Source organism: Penicillium alfredii (assembly GCF_028826965.1).
Source record: "Penicillium alfredii strain IBT 34128 chromosome Unknown utg000005l_segment0_segment0, whole genome shotgun sequence".
NCBI classification, from domain to species: domain Eukaryota; kingdom Fungi; phylum Ascomycota; class Eurotiomycetes; order Eurotiales; family Aspergillaceae; genus Penicillium; species Penicillium alfredii.
The window spans coordinates 914,136-932,476 of NW_026622702.1; the positions used below are offsets into that span (position 1 = coordinate 914,136).

The window sequence follows — 18,341 nt, forward strand, 5'->3', positions numbered from 1 at the left end:
TCGGTATCAAACACTCGCCAAAATCGGATACGGGGTAACCTCCACAGTTTTGGCTTGCCAAAGACTTGATATAGGTGCATGCAATTGCCTCACTTTAAGCTATCTGATTATCTAGATGATGGCTACTCTAATCATATCCTGGTATAAAAACAGCGAGCCAACATGTTGTTTAAAGGTTTACGTGACGGACCCAAACCGACACCACGAGCGAGAGCTGGATATCTACAAGCACATGAATTCGGTCGAAACCAGACACCCAGGCACAAATTTCATTCGCAAACTTCTCGACCATTTTGATATCCAGGGCCCTCATGGTCAACATGTCTGTCTTGTTCACGAGCCTCTCGGAACGAGTGCAGATTTTCTGGTTAAGATGGCAAGAACCCAGATGGCATATTTGATGACCGGGTCCATATGGCGGAATTGGTTACTCTGTTAGGTCCTCCACCACCCGAACAAACAAAACCCCCTTAGTTCTGCCTTTTGGGATAAGTCCGGCAACTGGAAGGGAGTGCCCCCGATTCCTGACATTACTCTCGAGAGTCTAACCGAGAAGGTGCAAAGGGAAGATAACGAAGGGGTTTTGCGGTGGCTTCGGATGGCCTTGCAGTGGAACCTCGAGGACCGGCCGACGGCTTTGGAACTTTTGTACGATGAGTGGCTGATGAAGGAACTAGGGGAATGAGGAGGAAGAGGCATATAGTGCGGCCAAATTGAGAGGAAATGTCATGGAGTCAATAACCCATCATCGGATTTAGATCAGCATAGTAGCGTGTTTCTCATTAACTAATGGACTGCTCTATTCAAGACTGGCGCTTCAACGGCGCAAAGATCTCCGTCCATAACTCACTGGCCTCACCCAGGTAGTAGGTCAAGCTGACATCGGCCATACTGGCATCATCATCCGCCATAGACTCCAGCTGCGAGATAAGGTTCTCCAGACCAAACGCCTTACCGGTAGCCTGGGTGGCGCCAGCCTCGAGCATGACGTTGACAACATGGATATGGAAATGGTAGTAGGTGGGTTGATCTATGAAACCATGAAAAGTCAGCAAACAACTTAATACCAACACTCAAAAATTCCACCACCATGGTAGAGGCGTAGCACATACAATGCACATAGAGCTTGAGCTGGTCCTGCTCCAGGTCAGGATACATAGAAACAGTAGCATCCAAGACGCGCTGGCGCAGATAGCACAGCCAGGGAACATGACGCTTCTGCAGATCGCGCAGACTCCAAATATCGCGACGGTGCACCAACGCTAGCAGATGCAGCGAATTGAGAGTCTTGCGATCCCAGTTGAGGTCCGGCAGCATCAAGAACGCATCATCGGGCCCGTGGCCCGCATCGCGCAGGATCACATCTTCCTGCTCAGTGCGGCCCTCCAGGATATTAAACACCCAGTTCAGTCGGCCCTCGTCGCGCTTCGCCCGCATAAACGGCCGTACCTGGTTCTGGTAGATCGCCGGCGTCTCGGTCACCATGCGCAGCGTCTGGTCCGAGTATTTCTTGATATGCTGTGCTGTGCAGGGCCAGATGAGATTCAACTTGAGATCTGGTGGTGCTGCGCCGGCTCCCCCGTTCGATGCTGATGCTAGGTACCATCGGTAGATGTCGTTGTCGCCCAGGTTGTGCACCCCGGACAGCGCGGCGTGGAATGCCTGCAGGACTTCGAGTGACTCCGTGGCGAAGGCTGCTCGCTCCGCTGTCAGGATGCCCTGTTGCCCGTCAATCGTGCCCAGTAGTGCGATGCGCCGGCCATTCTGGTCTGGTTTGAGAATAAATTCTTAGCTTGGGTCGCCGCGGGGTAGGATCCTCAGGGCTCTGCGTAGCGGGCACATACCTTGCTTCAGCAACTTTTCCACTTGGAACTTTGAAACCAGCGCCTCTGGCGTGGTTTTGGTGTTTTCTGAAGATCCCGTCATCTTGAGACTATAACAATAGTCAATTTCAATCGTCAATCATCAACGACGGTTATCGGTACAGGCGGTCAGGCTTATCGCGGGGTCTATAGATGTCGCACGGTGAGTTGGAATTGTGCTTGCAATTCTCGATTCTGGGGGGAAATAAACAATTGAGGATATGCTTGAATTGGATTTATAAGTCTGCGTGTCTGAGCCATTTGCCATCGAGAATGATGGAGTAAAGAATATGCCGTTCATCACAGATCAGTCCTACAAACAAGTCTCTAAGAGTTTCACGACCACATGGAGAATTAAAATTCCCTATAGAGCAGATATTATGTATTCGTCTCATCGTCAGAGATTGCAATGCTAGATCTAGCCACCTATACGCGGCAATTAAATCCAAGAATATAGCTATCAACGAATCCTCCAATCGACCTCAAGAGGTTGAGTCCTTGTTGCCATTTGTCGTCGGTGTCGGTGCCGGTGCCGTATGCATCTAGGAAAAAGAAAAAGAAATAGTCAGTTCAAGCTCTTTTCGTATTGCTGACAAGTACGAACACTCTCCGCAAAGCGCAGCCATTCCTCCACCCCCTTAACAAACGAGTCATCCGCCGCAGGAGGAATCTCATGCCCCCACACTACAATGTCCTCAAAGGTCCCTTGAGCCTCAAGGATCTTGACCGGTTCTTCGGGTTCAGCCTCTCCCTCGTCCTCTGTCGTTCCACGGTCCGTCGGTTGCGACGTAGGCAGCTCGCGGTCTGTGGGCGTTGCGACGATGCCTGCATAGTACCAAGAGAACCAATTCAGCTCTGTATCCATATACCCACAGCAATGGCTGCGGATTGTATTCCTTTTTTCAGCACTGGGATTGGGATTGTGGGTAGTCGTACCTCGATAGCCATCCGGGAGAGCCACGCGCCGACCCCGGAGTTTGCGTCCTCGGAAGTGAGCCGTCTGCTTGTTGTCTAAATAAATACTCATGTGATTAGCCAAACATTCATTGCAGATAGAAAACAACCGCGCTAGGCATCCCGTCTAGCTGGGGTCGCGTGTGTACCTTTCTCGTCGGCCACTGGCGCCCAGTACCGCTCTGTGGATTCAATCGGGCCGTCGTGGTGCACTCGGCAGGGAAGAATATTCGGAGTAAAGCGAGGAATTGAGTCGTCGGTCCCGGCTGTGCTCGATTGCGAGTTTGGTTGAATGGCGTACATGCTGGACATGGTGATCGGGGGCGCAAGAGGGTGCGAGTGCAGTCCTAGGAGGTAGTTTCGTTGTAGGAGAGTGTCGCGGTGGCGTGTAGCTCAATTGTAAAATGTGTGCATGCGTGTTGCCTTGAAAATTGTCGCAAGGGCTGTGGTTGGAAATTGGTTGAGGTTGCTGAGTTCCGAGCTCGGCGCGACGCGTTGCCGCGTAAAGTGGAATTGTCGGATTGACAATTTGTCGCATCTTCTTCTCTCTTTTTTTGTTTTTATAATATGTCATATTCTAGATATCCATGTGTTTAATATTTTTTCTGTCATTGAGATAATGCAATTACTAGGAGAATCACAAATCAGGTCCGGCCATGCAATTGATGTGATTCGGGGTATAGACAGATCGAAGCACTCTGAAAGGAAACACAAATCACCGCTTGCGCGTCTTCTTCTTCTTCTTCTTCTTCTTCTTGGGACTATCCACCCCATCTCTATCTTCGACAATAACACGCGTAGGCCACTTCTTCAGATGCTCACGCTCAAACGCATCCTTGTCGCGACGATACAGAGCCATAGTAGCACGGGCATCCTCAACACTAGAATGAGCCCCATCCTGGATCTTCAAGCCCAGGAACTCCTCAGCAAGCATCTTCAGGCGTGGTGACCCGCCGCCCGCGATTTTGCGGTAGGCCGCGTGCTTGCTCGTGTCCCGGATATCGCGCTTAGGGTGGCCGAGCAGCAGGGCGTCCAGGTCGTTCCGCACGGCGTGGCCTACCAGGATGCGCCCATCCAGGATCGCGCCCACCTCCTTTTGTGCGATCTCTAGCGTCCGCGCTTCGACCATGTGCTTGGGCGCGATGCCGCTGACGTGCGTGCGCCAGTCCGTCACCATCTCCTTGGGTCGCACGTACGAGTCGTAGACTTGGTCGCCGTTGAAATTGACGATACTGACTCGTGCGAGCACCGAGTCGTTGTCTGGGTTCGGTCCCACGCCGACCATTTCGCAGTCCATGGCGACGTATTTGCCGAGTTCCGTACTGATATTGCAGTCGCGAGTTAGTACAAGGAACATGAGACAGACAAGAAGAGACAAGCGTAAGAATGCAAAACGAAAAAGATATGACACTTACGTCGGTGACCGGCCCTCATTCACCTTCCCATTGCGCGTCCCCGTCGTCGCAACCTGCACAGAACTCCCCGCGCTCGACTTTCTGCGCCGTGTCGAGACGTCCCCCGTCTCCGCCGTCGTCGGGCGGTCGGCCATTCTCTTCCGTTTGATGGATGCAGGAGGATGTTCGCGGGTCGTAGATTTCGGTTTCTCGGTCGTTTTGTGTTTCTTCACCGTGCCATGTCCGGAGTCGCGGTCAACGGCCTTGCGTTTGGAGGGTGCCGCACCGTCTTTCTTCAGCGTCGCCTGAAGCTTCTTCCAATTACTTGAGAGACTTGCGGTGGCCATTCCGAATGAGTTTTGTACCCGACTAGAAATAGTACAGGCCCAGAGACATGGTGGGAGAGAGGGTTGGAGGTGGTTCGAGGTTGGGTTGAAAATCGCGATATCGGGGAAATTTTCGGGGACCCACCGCTCCGATAGAGGGTTCCAAGCTTGGCTCTTTGGAGTCCCTCAGATGGTCTTTCAAGACAAGTTCTTTGCTACCTACTCTGTACTTGGTTGGGAATTAAAGCCAAGCATGGAGACAATTATCTCAAAGCATATGCAAATCTGCATGCGTTGTAGTCAGAACTGGGGTTATCCAACATCCATAGATATCTCTACTCATAGAGCAGGTGTTAATGATACACAAATTATTGCACTGGTAAATCAAGGACACAAGCAAAAACTTGCTCAGTGCCACCCATTGACCGTCGCTGTGCCCGCAATGAGCTCGTCTAGCTCCTCCTTCCGGCTCTTATACACCTCCTGGGACTCTCGCTCCCGCCGCATGACAAAAGACACATCGTCTCGCAATTTCTCGAGACGGCGAGACACGGCCGATTCTTCGGAAATCTGAAGGGTACGGAACGCATCGAGGTCGTCTTGGGAGTTGGGCAAGGCTGCACTGGCCTCCAGAATCTTGGACCGCAGCATCTTAGCCCGGTTCTGGTATCCGCCGTAATGCAGCGCCAACTTTTTCTCCAATTTGTTCCCTCGCTCAGCCGTAGCGAGCAAAGATGCTTGGACACCATCAAAGGCTCCGATCATGCGCTGCTCTTCCTGAAACGGGTCCGTCTCGTCGTCCGCGTAATTTTCTAATCCCGGGAGGGCCTGGGCAGTAGTAGACAACCACACATCGTCGAACTTCTCCTGCCAATCTTGTTGGTGCTGCTGCTGCGCTTCGGTAGACGCAATTTCGGTTGCGATTGCAGATCGTGCCGCTTTCAACGACCCATCATCCAAAAGACCCAGCTTGGGCGCCTTGCCCTCGACCTTAGCACCAGGTACGGGGAACTTTCGTGAGTCATGCGCGATAAGAACTGCGGCTTCCTTGGCAATCAGACCACCAATCGGGTCTCTAACGTGGGATGCGCGCTGCATCAAAGCACTCAAATCCAGTACAGCCGGGCGAGGCAAACCTCGCTGGTACACCTGTGACTGGCGCTTGAACTCAGCCTGGGCGGCCTTCTCTCGTGCCTCGTTCTCCCGGCGATCACGCTCAGCTGCGTCTTCCTCGGTAAATTCCACAGCTGCAGAGGGCTCGGCCGTCTCAGAAGGAAGCTCTTCCAATTCCCACTCGGTCTCCTTGGGTTTCGGCAGTGAGGCCAGCTTGCCACGGATCTGTTGACGCGTGAAGTTTTCGTGTGTCTTGATGTCTCGGGGTGTGCTGCCAACAAGCTGACCACCGTCCGTCTCTCGGTTCAAGGCAAAGTGGTCCCGTGGCGTGCGCAGCGGCGTAGCACCAGGACCAACTCCCCCGTGAATGGGTGTGGCTCCAACACCATTGGCCTGTCGGAATGGTGTCGCCATCGGGTTGGGGGTGACAATTTGTTGCCGTCGAGGAGCGATCCCATCAAAGCCGGTGGACGAGCCGCCTTCATGGAGAGGGGTGTTGTCACCTCCCAGAAGCGAGGATTGCGTCTCGGTCAAAGCTCGAATGTTTTTTATTTCGTTGGCGATGTGATCCTCTTCGGGAGCTGCACGAGGTGTTCTAATTGGAGTCCCTCCGACAATGGCGCCGTAGTTGCCGATGAGCCCCCGGGTGGTTTCCTCGTCAGAACTCATTCGGCTGGCCTTGTCTCCGGCCATTCCCATTTTGATGATATCCTCCATCTCGCCTTCGCTGACCTGCGGCGATGGCAGGACGAGAGCTCGCCGCTTGCTGCTCTGCTCTGCCTCGCGAATCTTTTGCATCTGCCCTGCGCGTGCCGCAGCAGCAGACGCGGCCGCATTGCTGTTCTTGTCGTTTTTCCGCTTCTTGCGCTCGGCGTCATCGTCCTGGTCGCCCTTCCGCTTATTGGCTAGCTGCTGCTTTCGGGGGTCGAACATTTCCCGTTGGCGTTCATTCCGGGATTGCTCCTCCATTGTGTCATAAAATCCAGGGGCCGCAGGCTTCTCGAATGGGATGTCTGCGTTGTAGTCCATCTCGCCCGGCTTCCGAGTCACAACCTTGACATTGATGCCGGCATGTTTGAGTTCACGGCGCTTTTGGAGAACCGCCAATCGACGCGACTCTTCCAACTGTCGCTCCCGAGCCTTGCGCTTTGCTTTTTTACCCTGTGTGTTGGCCAGACGGGCACGCGCCTCGCTGAGCATCTCCTTCTCGTCTTCATCCAGATCAATAGTGTCGGGGCGCGCTGGCTTCGATTCGGGGTCGGGGTCGAGTTCACCAGGACTAGAAACAATCAGCAAGAAAAGATCCAGAAAAAAACTATTTGAATCAACGTACCGTAGGCGACGGACGTCGTCCGCGCTAGGAGCAGCCGCTTCGACGCCAGGTCCTCCCAACCCGAGCTCGTCATTCTCACGAGCCTCAGCCTCGTCCAAGAGTTTTTGGTATCGCTCAAGACATTGCGTCGCAGTGCGGCCAACGATGGGAGCAATCGTGCGCCATTGCGTGGGCATCAACTTGGCCAAATGCAAGAGCTTCTCATCCTCCTCACGCGACCACTCGACTTTGCGGATTCCTGGGTCCAGCCATTCTACCCAGCGCGCTTTGCACTGCTTTGGAGTCTTCCGTGCGAGGAGGGAGGATACACGAGCCCACTGGTTCAGGCCATACTTGGATACCTGCGGTCGAGGTCAGTCTTTGCTCCATGGTTTAGATTGCCGAATATATTTGGCATTTCAGAGAAAACGTACGGCCGCCCGAAGCACCTCATCCTCGATATTAGTCCTAGGGGTGTTTCAGTAGTGAATCGCTTGGACATGGACTCGAACGGGGGCTCCTACCAGACGCCTCCTTTGACCACAGGCATGATGCGCGATCGGACCTAACGTACTGTCAATCTTCCAGAGCGCAATCGTTGAATCGTCAGGTCCGTCGGTAAGAAAATGAAAGAAACGGACGACCCGGTGGAGATGGGGTCGGCGTGCCGTTCGCGATGGGAAGAAAGGCGAGTTTGCGCGCCAAGGGCACCTTGCAACTTTCGGGGCCCCCGCGGGATGAGTCAGCGGATCGAGACTGGAACTTTTTTTTTTCTTTTTGGCGTCGAAAAAAAAGAGATCGATAAGAGACTATTCAACCATGTCGACCTCGGTGGATGCCCCTCACCAACACAAGCAGCCTTCGCGCAAAGGCAAGAAGGCCTGGCGCAAGAATGTCGATGTCACCGAAGTGCAGGAGGGCCTGCGCCTTCTGAAAGACGAAGAGATCAAAGGGTACGACAGTCAATGTTTTTTTCCCATGTATTTCTACAGTCCTGAGATCTGACTGACTTTCTATCAGTGGGCTCGTTTCAGAAAAGCCTTCTGAAGATTTGTTCACTTTGGACACCACGGGATCGGAGGAGGTGCGAAGATCATATGCCAAACGACACAAGCCGCTCAAGGCCGACGAGATCCTCGCACAACGATCTGTCATCCCCGCCGTGGACTCTCGCAAGCGTGGAAACCTTAGCATTACCGATGGGGTCGTTGAGCCGAAAACCAAGAAGCACAAGAGCGATTGGGTCAGCCGCAAGGAATGGCTGCGCTTGAAGCAGGTGGCTAAGGATGCCAACCCCACCAACAAGAAGACCGGCAACGATCTGTACGACCCGTGGGCGGACGATGTCGATAACTCGGCCCCGGTCGAAGATCCCCGGTTTGATTTCTTGGAGAAGCCGAAACCCAAGGTCGCCCCAGACACATTGCAACATGCACCTATCTCGCTCGCTGCGAATGGGAAACCTATCCCGTCGGTCCGGACGCCGCATGGGGGAACCAGCTACAACCCCGTGTTTGAAGACTGGGACCAATTGCTTGAAAAGCAAGGCCAGCAGGCTGTGGAAGCGGAGAAGAAACGTCTTGCTGAAGAGCAAAAAGAGCTAGAGAAACAGCGCTTGATTGCCGAGGCCAAGGATGACGACGGCGAGGTGAAGTCTGACGATGAGAGCGCATGGGAGGGTTTCGAGAGCGAGTACGAGAAGCCCGAATGGCTGAACAAGAAGCGGCCTGAGAGAAAGTCCAAGACCCAACGGAACAAAATCAAGCGGCGCAAGGAAGCCGAGCGGCAAGCCAAGTGGGAGACCAAGATGTCACAGAAAGAGAACCAAGCTGAGCAAGCACGGCAAATTGCGGAGCGGGTCAAGCAGCAAGAACTCGAGCGTAATGATCAGTCGGACGCCGACGACTCGGAAGATGGCGATGAGACGGTGCTGCGACGCAAGACCTTGGGAGGGAAGAACCGGTATGTTTCCATTTCTTCTAACTGAAATCTGCCGGACACCGCTAATCTTCCTACTAGTGCTCCTGAGAAACCATTGGAGCTTGTCCTGCCCGACGAACTGCAGGACTCTCTACGTCTGTTGAAGCCAGAAGGCAACCTCTTGGACGATCGGTTCCGAACATTAGTGGTGCAGGGCAAGCTTGAGTCTCGCAAGCCAGTGACTCAAGCTCGAAAGCCCAAGAGAAAGGTGACGGAGAAATGGGGTGCCAAAGACTTCAAGGTCCCAGGGTTCGAGTGATTTATTGTTTCAAAAAAGCGAGTGTTTGGATATACATGGTCAACTATGCATGCAATACCAGGGGATTCCCCATTTCAAATATTAGTTCTGTCTAATGGATACGGATATTTAGCTTCTAATCTCATAATTTCCAGGCATCTATCTCTTTATATATCAAGTATCATCGATGTTAGTTATGTCTACCAGCGTATACTCCATGGATGGTCGAGCGGTCATTGGCATTTCCTAATCCGACTGTTATTTGATCCGCCCTCGCACGGCCCGCTCTCTTCCCTCCGCAAGTCTCCTTCATCGCACTTCCATCCCTTCCATCTCCTATTTTGCCTCAATTCGCGGGTGATCCTGCTGTCTAACACGATGGGTGTCCGAGATTCCCACGGAGAGGCGACGGGGACGCCCGACCCCGTCGAGAAGGGGTTCGCCACTCTCAATACCATCCGGTAAGTTGCCATTTATCGCCTGCGATTTTGTCTATGGATTCTGGCAGTCGACTTTTCTCGGTCGGAAAGGCTAATTATGTCTATAGGATCGGTGTGAAAGCTATGGTGCAGAAGGTTGGTTGCTCGGGGGGAGCGCAGATTCTGGTGATATCACGTGATACACTGACACTGGCATAGGACGGCGAACTGCGCAAAGCTGAGATTTTGTCGATTCGGCAGCGCAAAGATGGCCCTTCGTTCTAGTATGTGGTCTCGCATCCTGTTGATTGTAAGGCTCGGTGCTGACCAGTTCGCAGTGTGCACTATGTGGACTTCAACAAGCGTCTGGACGGTAAGTGAGCTGAACCCGCTATGTTAAATATCGATCTGACCATTGGATCTAGAATGGGTTTCGGCCGCTCGTATTGACCTCTCTCATGAGGTTGAGTGGCCCCAGCCCGAGAAGGCTGAAAAGAAAAAGACCGGTGCCGCCAACAAGGTGCCGAGCAAGAATGTACCGAAGCGTGCTCGCGCCGACAGCCGTGATATATCGGGCACCCCCGATGCGCTGGGCGGCAAGAACATGAATGTCGGCAAGGCCCCGCGGCCCTCAAAGGCGGGTGGCAAAGAAAACCGCGGCGCTGAGACGCCTGGAGGCGACACGTCGCTCTTCGGGTCAGAGGCCGTGTCGACAGTGGGAACGCCCAAGGCCACGGACTCGGACGATGTGGACATGATAGATGTCGGAGCGGTAGATGAGAAGTCGATCAAAGAGGATGAAGTCAAAACGGCCTCGGGCGAAGTCATTTCTCGCGAAGAGGAGATTGAGCGGCTGCGAACCAGCGGCAGCATGACCCAAAACCCGACAGAGATCCACCGAGTGCGAAACCTGAATCGACTACAGATGGGCAAGTATGATATCGAGCCGTGGTATTTCTCGCCATACCCGGATGCCTACTCCGACGCGGACATGGTATACATCGATGAATTCTGCCTCAGCTACTTCGACAACCAGCGTGCCTTCGAACGACACCGTGCGAAGTGTTCACTAGTCCACCCGCCTGGTAACGAGATCTACCGCGATGACTACATCTCCTTCTTTGAGGTGGACGGGCGTCGCCAGCGCACCTGGTGCCGCAACCTGTGTCTCCTCAGCAAGCTCTTCTTGGACCACAAGACCCTCTACTATGACGTGGACCCGTTCCTTTTCTACTGCATGTGCACGCGCGACGAGACAGGATGTCATCTCGTAGGATACTTCTCCAAGGAGAAAGACTCGGCCGAGGGCTACAATTTGGCTTGTATTTTGACCCTACCACAGTACCAGCGCCGTGGCTTCGGCCGTCTGCTCATCTCATTCAGCTACGAGCTGAGCAAGCGCGAAGGCAAGCTCGGGTCTCCCGAGAAGCCTCTCAGTGATCTGGGTCTACTGGGTTACAGGCAGTATTGGCGCGAGACGCTCGTGGAGCTGCTGATAGAGCCCAACCGCGAGACCATGAGCGAAAACGAGTTGGCCGTCTTAACTGCCATGACCGAGAAAGATGTCCATGAAACCCTCGTCGTGTTCAATATGCTTCGATACCACGTAAGTTCTTCTTCCCCTTTGTGTGGACCGGCAATACACAACCTTGGAACATGCTAACCCCCTGATTTAGAAGAGCAACTGGGTGATTGTTCTCACCGACTACGTCGTCGAGGAACATAACAAGCGTCTCGAAAAGGAGAAAGTCAAAGGCGCGCGCAAGATCGACCCGGCCCGTCTTCAATGGAAACCGCCCGTATTCACGGCGTCCAGCCGGACCTGGAACTGGTGATCATTTTTTCTTCTTTTCGATTTAATCTTTTGGGCGTTTTCTCTTCTTGGCGGGCAGGGTATTTATTTGATTCTTGGGCTTGGCTAAGGGGTCTTGACCTGGATTTAATGAGGTCTTTTTTATGGCGTCTGCTCTGTGGTACGGGACACGGTGTTTGGGATGGTTTCCGTTGCGTTTGATACCTTGTTTCTTGTACTTGAATTCATCACTCTTCTATTTTACTGAGCAAATCGATTTGCGGATATTAAACATCAGCAGTAAGTCCCTTGGACGAGGATTTTGATGTCATAGAACTGTATCTCTCCGCCTATTTCTGTAGACATCTATGCCTCCCCCCTATGTACCCATGTATTTGGGGGACCCTGCAGGCATTCTACGTCAGAGATAACTACAGCATGGACTGGTAATAATGGATTAATAGATTGATGACCACTCTGGCACACGTAAAGGGGGGACTCAACTGCACGATGGCATCGAGGAGGGGGGGGGGGGGTGCAAGGCTACGGTGTGAAAGATTCAGCCATGGCAATTCAAAAGAAAGGAAAAGGAAACAGGAATGAGGAAACGTAGCATAAACAGGACATTGGAATTTCAAGAGACATAACGCGTCATCTGCCATCATCACAGCAGACAAAATTGCAAGTGGATGATATGGAAAATGAGCCTCGGGAAAAAGCCACAACCCCCTGTAACAGCCTGGAGAAGGGGCAGAGAGAAAAAGTACATAACATGAAGAAAGCATGTCGCGGAGAAAAGGTGTAAGAGGTCGTGAGGTTGAGTGGTGGGACAAGGCTTCCTTCCTCCCTGCTTCGGCCCGTCACTTTTAAGACAAGCTGCTAGCTTCCTTTCGTGAAGAAGGCGAGGCAGAAAAGAAAAATAGAACAGGGAGAATGGAATGCACTTGATAAGGTAGAAAGGGGGTTGGAGAAGAAAAGAAAACCAGACCCGAGCCGATGAGCATGGACTAGCAAGAGCCCAGCAGGGCAGTCTTTGATGGCTCAACTTCCTCCCCGGATAGAGCAAAAATACCGAAATGAGCAAGCACCGAATTTGGAACATAGTAGGGATTCCCTACTGACAAGAGCACTGTGACACGAGCAGGTTCTCACGGCCTCTTAACGGGGACCGCTGTTTGTGCGTGGGCCCCAGGATCCAGTACGTGACTGGTGTCGGGGCGATGACGAGGGCGCGCTGCTTTGTTGAGAGGAGGCGGGCTTCTTGGAACTCCCGCTGCCCCCGGACCCTTCACGGGGCTTGTTTCCTCTTCGGTTTTTGAGGTTGGAAGTGCCTCGGTGCCGGGAGTGGGCAGCCTTTTTCGGAAGGAGGAACGTCTTCGCTGCAATTGCGCCGGGCAGACGAATCAGTACACGGAGGTTTCCTGATTGGTCTCTATCATTCAACCCAACAAGGTATGGCTCGACACTGTGCACCTGCATCTGCTTCGAATTCTTGACGCGTAGCCGCGACGGCGACGGCGCTGGCGCAGCGCGCCAGGCAGCCGGGGAGCCATGTTGGGGACACGAACAGGCGGCGTAGAGCCTGGCTCACGGTCCTCGAAGATCTCGTCTTGTTCCTCCACTTGTCGAACAGCGCCATGGCCCTCGGCAATCTGCGAAGCACTCTCAACGATGTGAGGGAGAGACACAGAAACTGATGCAGCCTGGAGCTGTACGTCGAGGGGTTCTTTCGATGCAGAGGCAACCGCCAATACACTCTTCTTCTCCGGTGGCGTCTTCTTGCCAAACAGACCGTTGATCTTTTCCTGCCAGGAAATGGCGGTGGATGAGGGTGCAGGTCGCGGAGGCGCTGCCGCCATAGACGCAAACGTAGGCGGAGATGCCGGTGCAGCTTTGGCTTTGGGTGGAAGTTTCACAACCGGCTTGGGCATAGGCAGGTGGACGAGGGGTTTACCCGAATCACCAAAATAGACAGGGTGGCTAGACACCTCCTCCGGAGGAGGCGGCGAGGGACTCCGCTGATAATCCACCTTCTCAGAAGATGGCTTCTTCGGCTGCTCAGAAACATGAGGGAAGAACCGTGAGCTCCGCGCGGGCACGTTAGCCAGGGGACGGGCAGGACTGTCCGAAAATGGAAGGCCGTCCGCCGGAGCATCGAGGTTTGTCAATGGGTTCGAGGGCGGGCCGCCGTGTTGAGTCTTGACGATTCTGGCGACCTGTTTGTGAGATGGATCGTTCCCTATTCGGACTTGCTTCCATGTTTCTTTGAAAGTAGAGGGAGGGATCTTAGGAGGTCCATTGCGGTTGGAATTGAACTCTTGACGGTACTTCTCCGCTTCTTCCGCTTCTCGCTTAGCTGCAACAGCATGGAAATTATTCCACGCAGCCAGTCCGCCAGGTTGTCGAGGTTCGTTTTGCCACTGAGATTGCTGTGAACTCGGCGGGCCGATAGGGCCAGGAGGACCGATAGGGCTCAGAGGATCGTAAGAGGCGTGTCTGACCTCAGGAGAGAGTAAAGGAGAGATTGATGCAGGCTCTTGCGGAGACCTGGCGGGGCCTGAAAATGCCTGGGGCGGTGCGGCCATGGGCGATTGATCCATTGCGAGTTGGCTTCGTAGCGCTAAGTCTCGCGCGGGGAAACCTCCAAGACTCTGTTCGAAGATACCATTACCCAAGGTTCTGTCGCTACTCAGCGGTTTCCATGGATTTTTGACAGACGGAGACGTGGGCCCGAGGTTGGGATTGGCAGACCAGGGAGAATAGGAACCGGAAACGTTCAGATTGCCTCGCCACTGAGCACCGTGCTCGTCAATCCTGGTGTCGTCTGGCTTGTCTTGCACTGGTGGGTGAGATTCGGGCTGCGGCCTGAGGCCAGCTGCCGGGGAAAGTTCACGTTTGGGTTCACGGTGAGGGGAAGAACCGCGGCGCAAGTTCGGCATAGCAGGTTTATCACTGGCTCGATCTCTCTCATTTGCAGCCACGAGCTTCTTCACAGTATCTGGGTGATGAACCTTCATCATGCCGTACTGTTTGGGCTCACCAGTAGGTTCAGGCACTGGTGGCTTGGGAGGAGAGTGAATGGTGGCCGTGTTTGATGCACTCGGAGCCTGGACTGGAGCCTGAGATTTGCGGCTTCCAATGCTCTCTCTGCGCTTGGACTTGTCAGGCGGGGGCCCCAAAGCTGCAAGTCGCTGCCTGATTCTCTCTTGCTTCGCGGCTTCCTCCTTCTCCTCCTGCTCGATTCTGCGTTGCCGGGCTTCCATGCGCTTTTCTTTCATGATACGCTGTTGCAAAGCCACAGGGTCTTCTTGCGGGACTTCGGGAGCTTGGTTTGCTGTTGGCGGCGCTTCGGCAGGAGCACCGTCATTTGTGTTCGCAGAACGTGCTGCCCGGCTGGGATCAACGTGGTGGCGAGTCGGTGAAGGCTCACGGAAGTGCCCTTCTTTGAGGTGTGGTTGCTCACGGCCCAACAGAGCTGGGTCAACCATCCCGTTCACCTGTGAACCCCGTCGAGCTTCGAAATACCTCGGCGCTGCATCAGGTCGCCCAACGGACATTCGACGACCATAACTACCACTTCCCCCACTGACATTCGATGATGTGCGGCGGCGGTTCCAGCCCATGCCATCCTGCATTCCTGATCTGTAAGTCTGGAACGCGGGAGATGGCTCTGCTGGTCCGCTAGGTTCAGGGTAGTTCGGTCGTTGCAAGACCGAAGGAGCACGATTTTGATCGTGGCGCCACGATCCTCTTCTGTTGTCCGAAACTGGCTCGTACCGACCAGAGCGAGAGTTGTAAAGCTCCCGGGGTGCATTCGGCTGAGTCTCTCTCCAAGTTCGATTGAAATCATCAGCGGCGATTTCCTTAGGCGGCAATGGGGCGTGATAAGGATCGTCTCTCGGCGGTTGGCCAACAAGAGGACGTGGTTGATGGGAAAGCTGAACGGGCGGGTTGACTGGAGACATTCTTTCCACGGGAGGCAAAGCTGCCCAGGGCGACTTGGCCGGCGGAGGAGCAGGGCTGGTGGAGGCAGATGGAACTTTGTCATTCATGCCCTTGGCCGAAACACCCGTAGACTTGGCCTGTCGCTCGGCGTTCGCTCCCAGTCTGAGTACCGTGGGATTTGGCCCAACGGACGTAGGCTTTGGTGCGGCCTTAACAAGCTCTCGGGCCATTGACGGTTCGGAAGGTGGTATTTCCTTGCTACCTCTGTCGTCCTGGGTTGGTGGCGGAGCAGGTTCATTGTGGGTGAGAGTGACCTTCGTTCCATCTGTCCACTCGATCGTCTCGGGGGCCCAATCATCCTCGTCGTCATCAATATCCGCCCACTTCGCCTCGCTTCCACCACCGTCTTCTTGAATCCGAGAAGTCATGTGGATTCCGTATTGCTGCTTCAGTTCCTCGTCGGTCAAATGCTTCGCTGGCGTTGGTTGAACAGCTGCACATGTAAATGTCAGTTCTGTCTGGCCTTTAAGTTCATAAGTACGAGACATACGCCGATTCTTATTCCAGACTTGACTTGGATCAGGTCCAGTTCCAGTGGGGTTAGATCCGCCTGGGCCAGTTTTGGAAAACGCATCACGCATGCCGGCGGTGGGCTTCGCAACCAAGCGGGGTCGTGAACTAGGCTGCGGTGTGCCGAGCGGCGTAGTTGAAGTGGAGGGCACTAAAAGATGTCAAAACCATGCCCAGTAGAACACTCAGAAGGCAAAGGGGGGGGAATGACAAGAAATACCTTTCTCCGGCGCTTTTGGGGGCGCGGGGACACCCGGCGCTTTTGGTACTGAAAACTTGGCAAAGGAGACTGGCTTGAAGGAGCCCGGTTTCTTGACGGATCCGGTGCGCGTATGATGTCTTCCATCCGTTCGACTGGCATCTGATTCCGAACCACCCTGCGATGCTGTATCATCCCCACCATCTGAAGCCGACGCTAGTCCGTTCAGTTCGAGAGCTCTCGATGCGACGAGCCCTGTGCCTTGCTTTGAAGGATCCTGTCCCCAGGTTCAGCTTTATTTCTTTTCTTCTTCTTTCCAACCCCCCGAGCAACAAGACTCACCATCGGAGAGCCTCCAGCATTCTTGTCACCTCCCGTTCCTTCCCGTGAACCAAACGTATTCGTCGTCTCGTCAGAAGATTGTAGATTGCGTGGCGTGGCCGTTGTTGCGATATGATTGGTCTCCCCCACGTCCCCTCCGGCAGGTTGCTTGTCGTTGGTGCTCGCAGGAACGTCGGAAGACGAAGGCTCGCCGCCCGACAGGGTCTGATCTACCACATCGCGGCTGCTCTGCTCTGCCATAACAATACTCGAGTCTGTAGGGTAGCCGGGTCGCGACATTTGTTAGAACCGTGCCTGGGAAGACTGATGATGGAATATACATAGGGAGAAAGGCAAGTGGTCGTCGCGGGTCTTAAGTACGCATGACGGGTGTGCCGCCAAAATGGGGAAAGGAAAGGATCAAAAAGCTCGTACCTATCGTCAGATTTCAAGGATCGCCACGGTTGCACTGCTCGCTGGACTGGTTGCACCCTGGATAGTCGGGAATTTACAACCAGAGAGTGGAAGTTGGCGTGTCAACCGCCAGGAGCTGATGCGTCAAGAGCCGGGGTGACCAAAGCGGAGAGAGAGCGCGGGATCGTGAGGCGCGTGTAGGAAATCTGCCCAGGAGGTCCCAGGGTAAAAGGGGGGGCAGAATAGAGAGAAAGAGTAGATCAAGAGGAGGTTGATGATCAAGACGGAGGGTTAGCGGAGTCAGGTTCGGTATGAAATGGGTTGAAGCTGAGGGTGGCTGTTTTCGGTTAGCGCGAAAGGCCTCTCTCTCCCACACACTCAAGTAGACGGTGTTGAGCGCCACTGCAAATGGCTGGTATTTTCTATGCTACGCTTTTGTGTCTCTCTTTCTGCTTTGTTTCAAATAAGAAGAAAGAAATTTTCTATCGAGGTGTGGTGGTTCTTAACAGACAAGGCCCGGATCACCAAGTCACTTTACATCATGTCTACAACTACTGGAATCCACGTTAAAGATACTGAAACATAGTGAGATTCAACAGCGGTCTCTCTAATCTTGCTACACTGTCTTGCGCTAGGTCAGAGGATACAGTATATACATCAATCCTCTTTGAATTGAATGTCGAGCACAGACTTAGTGAGGGTGGTTCTTGTGGTGACCTGTTGAATCGCGAGGCAATGTCAGTGAGCGAGTGTCCTGTTTTGTCGTATTTACAACGCGCTGTTCAGGCAAGTATGCCAGGAAACTTACGGAGGTGGAAGTAGTACTCCATGCTGTAACCCAGGATCAGGATGGCACCAATAGCGTGGACGATGGCTGTTCGGACTCAGTAACCGTATTTCTCAACTGGTGGACGGAGATCAATTGCCGATACTTACGGACACCAGAGGCGTTCTTGCCGAAGTAGCGGGCCTGGTAGCGACCGATGAGACCGGTGGGCTTGACCTCGGGCGCAGCACCACGGGGAAGGCCGGCGTAGAAGTTCACGACACGCTCCATGCGGGCGGCATCCTGGGCGGCACCGATAGCCTTGATTTGATTGTTAGTTCTGGAAACGGAGGGAGAGATGGCGACCGGGTCATGTTGCTAAGTCGCACGGGAAGGGACTTCGGGATAAGACGGGGGCGGCAGGGGTGAAAGGAGCGAGAGGAAACAAGATCGAGGCTCAGGGAAGACTCACATTGGGAGACGCAATCTATAACTTCGGTCAGCATCATTCATATAACAACCAAGAACAACGTCCTGGCTTGACGCAGGGTGTCCTTACCTTGGGAGGGATCAAGGTCGAAAGACCTCGGCGGGCAATGTAGCTCATCTTGTCTGGAGTGGATGAGAATCAGAAATTTGTCGCACAGAATGGAAGCAAGTTCCGGTATGAATATCCGGAACAGAGACCGACTCACTTGGATTCGCAGCGCAAGTGAACCAAAGACAACTGATGATG

The 18,341-nt window shown here is 53.8% G+C and overlaps 9 protein-coding genes across 9 annotated transcripts; 3 read left to right on the plus strand and 6 right to left on the minus strand.

Moving 5' to 3' along the window:
- Positions 1-118: 118 nt before the first annotated feature.
- Positions 119-685, plus strand: NUU61_003771 (protein kinase; the record flags this gene model as incomplete). Its single annotated transcript, XM_056654353.1, has 2 exons — positions 119-426; positions 475-685. The coding sequence occupies 2 exons, from the start codon at positions 119-121 to the stop codon at positions 683-685; spliced, it is 519 nt and encodes a 172-aa protein (XP_056512380.1).
- A 118-nt stretch (positions 686-803) lies between these two features.
- Positions 804-1,926, minus strand: NUU61_003772 (putative mRNA decapping hydrolase; the record flags this gene model as incomplete). The annotated part of the gene is made up of 3 exons (XM_056654354.1): positions 804-1,030; positions 1,113-1,787; positions 1,845-1,926. The coding sequence occupies 3 exons, from the start codon at positions 1,924-1,926 to the stop codon at positions 804-806; spliced, it is 984 nt and encodes a 327-aa protein (XP_056512381.1).
- A 501-nt stretch (positions 1,927-2,427) lies between these two features.
- Positions 2,428-3,128, minus strand: NUU61_003773 (ribonuclease H2 subunit C; the record flags this gene model as incomplete). Its single annotated transcript, XM_056654355.1, has 2 exons — positions 2,428-2,873; positions 2,966-3,128. 2 exons carry the CDS (start codon positions 3,126-3,128, stop codon positions 2,428-2,430), a joined length of 609 nt encoding a protein of 202 aa, XP_056512382.1.
- Positions 3,129-3,531: 403 nt separating this feature from the next.
- Positions 3,532-4,557, minus strand: rex4 (putative 3'-5' exonuclease; the record flags this gene model as incomplete). Its single annotated transcript, XM_056654356.1, has 2 exons — positions 3,532-4,138; positions 4,232-4,557. The coding sequence occupies 2 exons, from the start codon at positions 4,555-4,557 to the stop codon at positions 3,532-3,534; spliced, it is 933 nt and encodes a 310-aa protein (XP_056512383.1).
- A 387-nt stretch (positions 4,558-4,944) lies between these two features.
- On the minus strand, positions 4,945-7,511 carry cef1 (putative cell division control protein (Cdc5); the record flags this gene model as incomplete). Its single annotated transcript, XM_056654357.1, has 4 exons — positions 4,945-6,928; positions 6,983-7,323; positions 7,396-7,429; positions 7,486-7,511. 4 exons carry the CDS (start codon positions 7,509-7,511, stop codon positions 4,945-4,947), a joined length of 2,385 nt encoding a protein of 794 aa, XP_056512384.1.
- A 269-nt stretch (positions 7,512-7,780) lies between these two features.
- Positions 7,781-9,200, plus strand: NUU61_003776 (ribosome biogenesis protein NOP53; the record flags this gene model as incomplete). The annotated part of the gene is made up of 3 exons (XM_056654358.1): positions 7,781-7,914; positions 7,982-8,923; positions 8,981-9,200. 3 exons carry the CDS (start codon positions 7,781-7,783, stop codon positions 9,198-9,200), a joined length of 1,296 nt encoding a protein of 431 aa, XP_056512385.1.
- A 357-nt stretch (positions 9,201-9,557) lies between these two features.
- Positions 9,558-11,433, plus strand: NUU61_003777 (NuA4 histone acetyltransferase complex catalytic subunit ESA1; the record flags this gene model as incomplete). Its single annotated transcript, XM_056654359.1, has 4 exons — positions 9,558-9,640; positions 9,937-9,971; positions 10,024-11,204; positions 11,275-11,433. 4 exons carry the CDS (start codon positions 9,558-9,560, stop codon positions 11,431-11,433), a joined length of 1,458 nt encoding a protein of 485 aa, XP_056512386.1.
- A 1,115-nt stretch (positions 11,434-12,548) lies between these two features.
- On the minus strand, positions 12,549-16,725 carry NUU61_003778 (uncharacterized protein; the record flags this gene model as incomplete). Its single annotated transcript, XM_056654360.1, has 5 exons — positions 12,549-12,910; positions 12,982-15,828; positions 15,886-16,056; positions 16,126-16,381; positions 16,447-16,725. The coding sequence occupies 5 exons, from the start codon at positions 16,723-16,725 to the stop codon at positions 12,549-12,551; spliced, it is 3,915 nt and encodes a 1,304-aa protein (XP_056512387.1).
- Positions 16,726-17,530: 805 nt separating this feature from the next.
- Positions 17,531-18,212, minus strand: NUU61_003779 (F1F0 ATP synthase subunit f; the record flags this gene model as incomplete). The annotated part of the gene is made up of 5 exons (XM_056654361.1): positions 17,531-17,556; positions 17,648-17,713; positions 17,776-17,926; positions 18,078-18,092; positions 18,165-18,212. 5 exons carry the CDS (start codon positions 18,210-18,212, stop codon positions 17,531-17,533), a joined length of 306 nt encoding a protein of 101 aa, XP_056512388.1.
- Between the last annotated feature and the right edge of the window lie 129 nt (positions 18,213-18,341).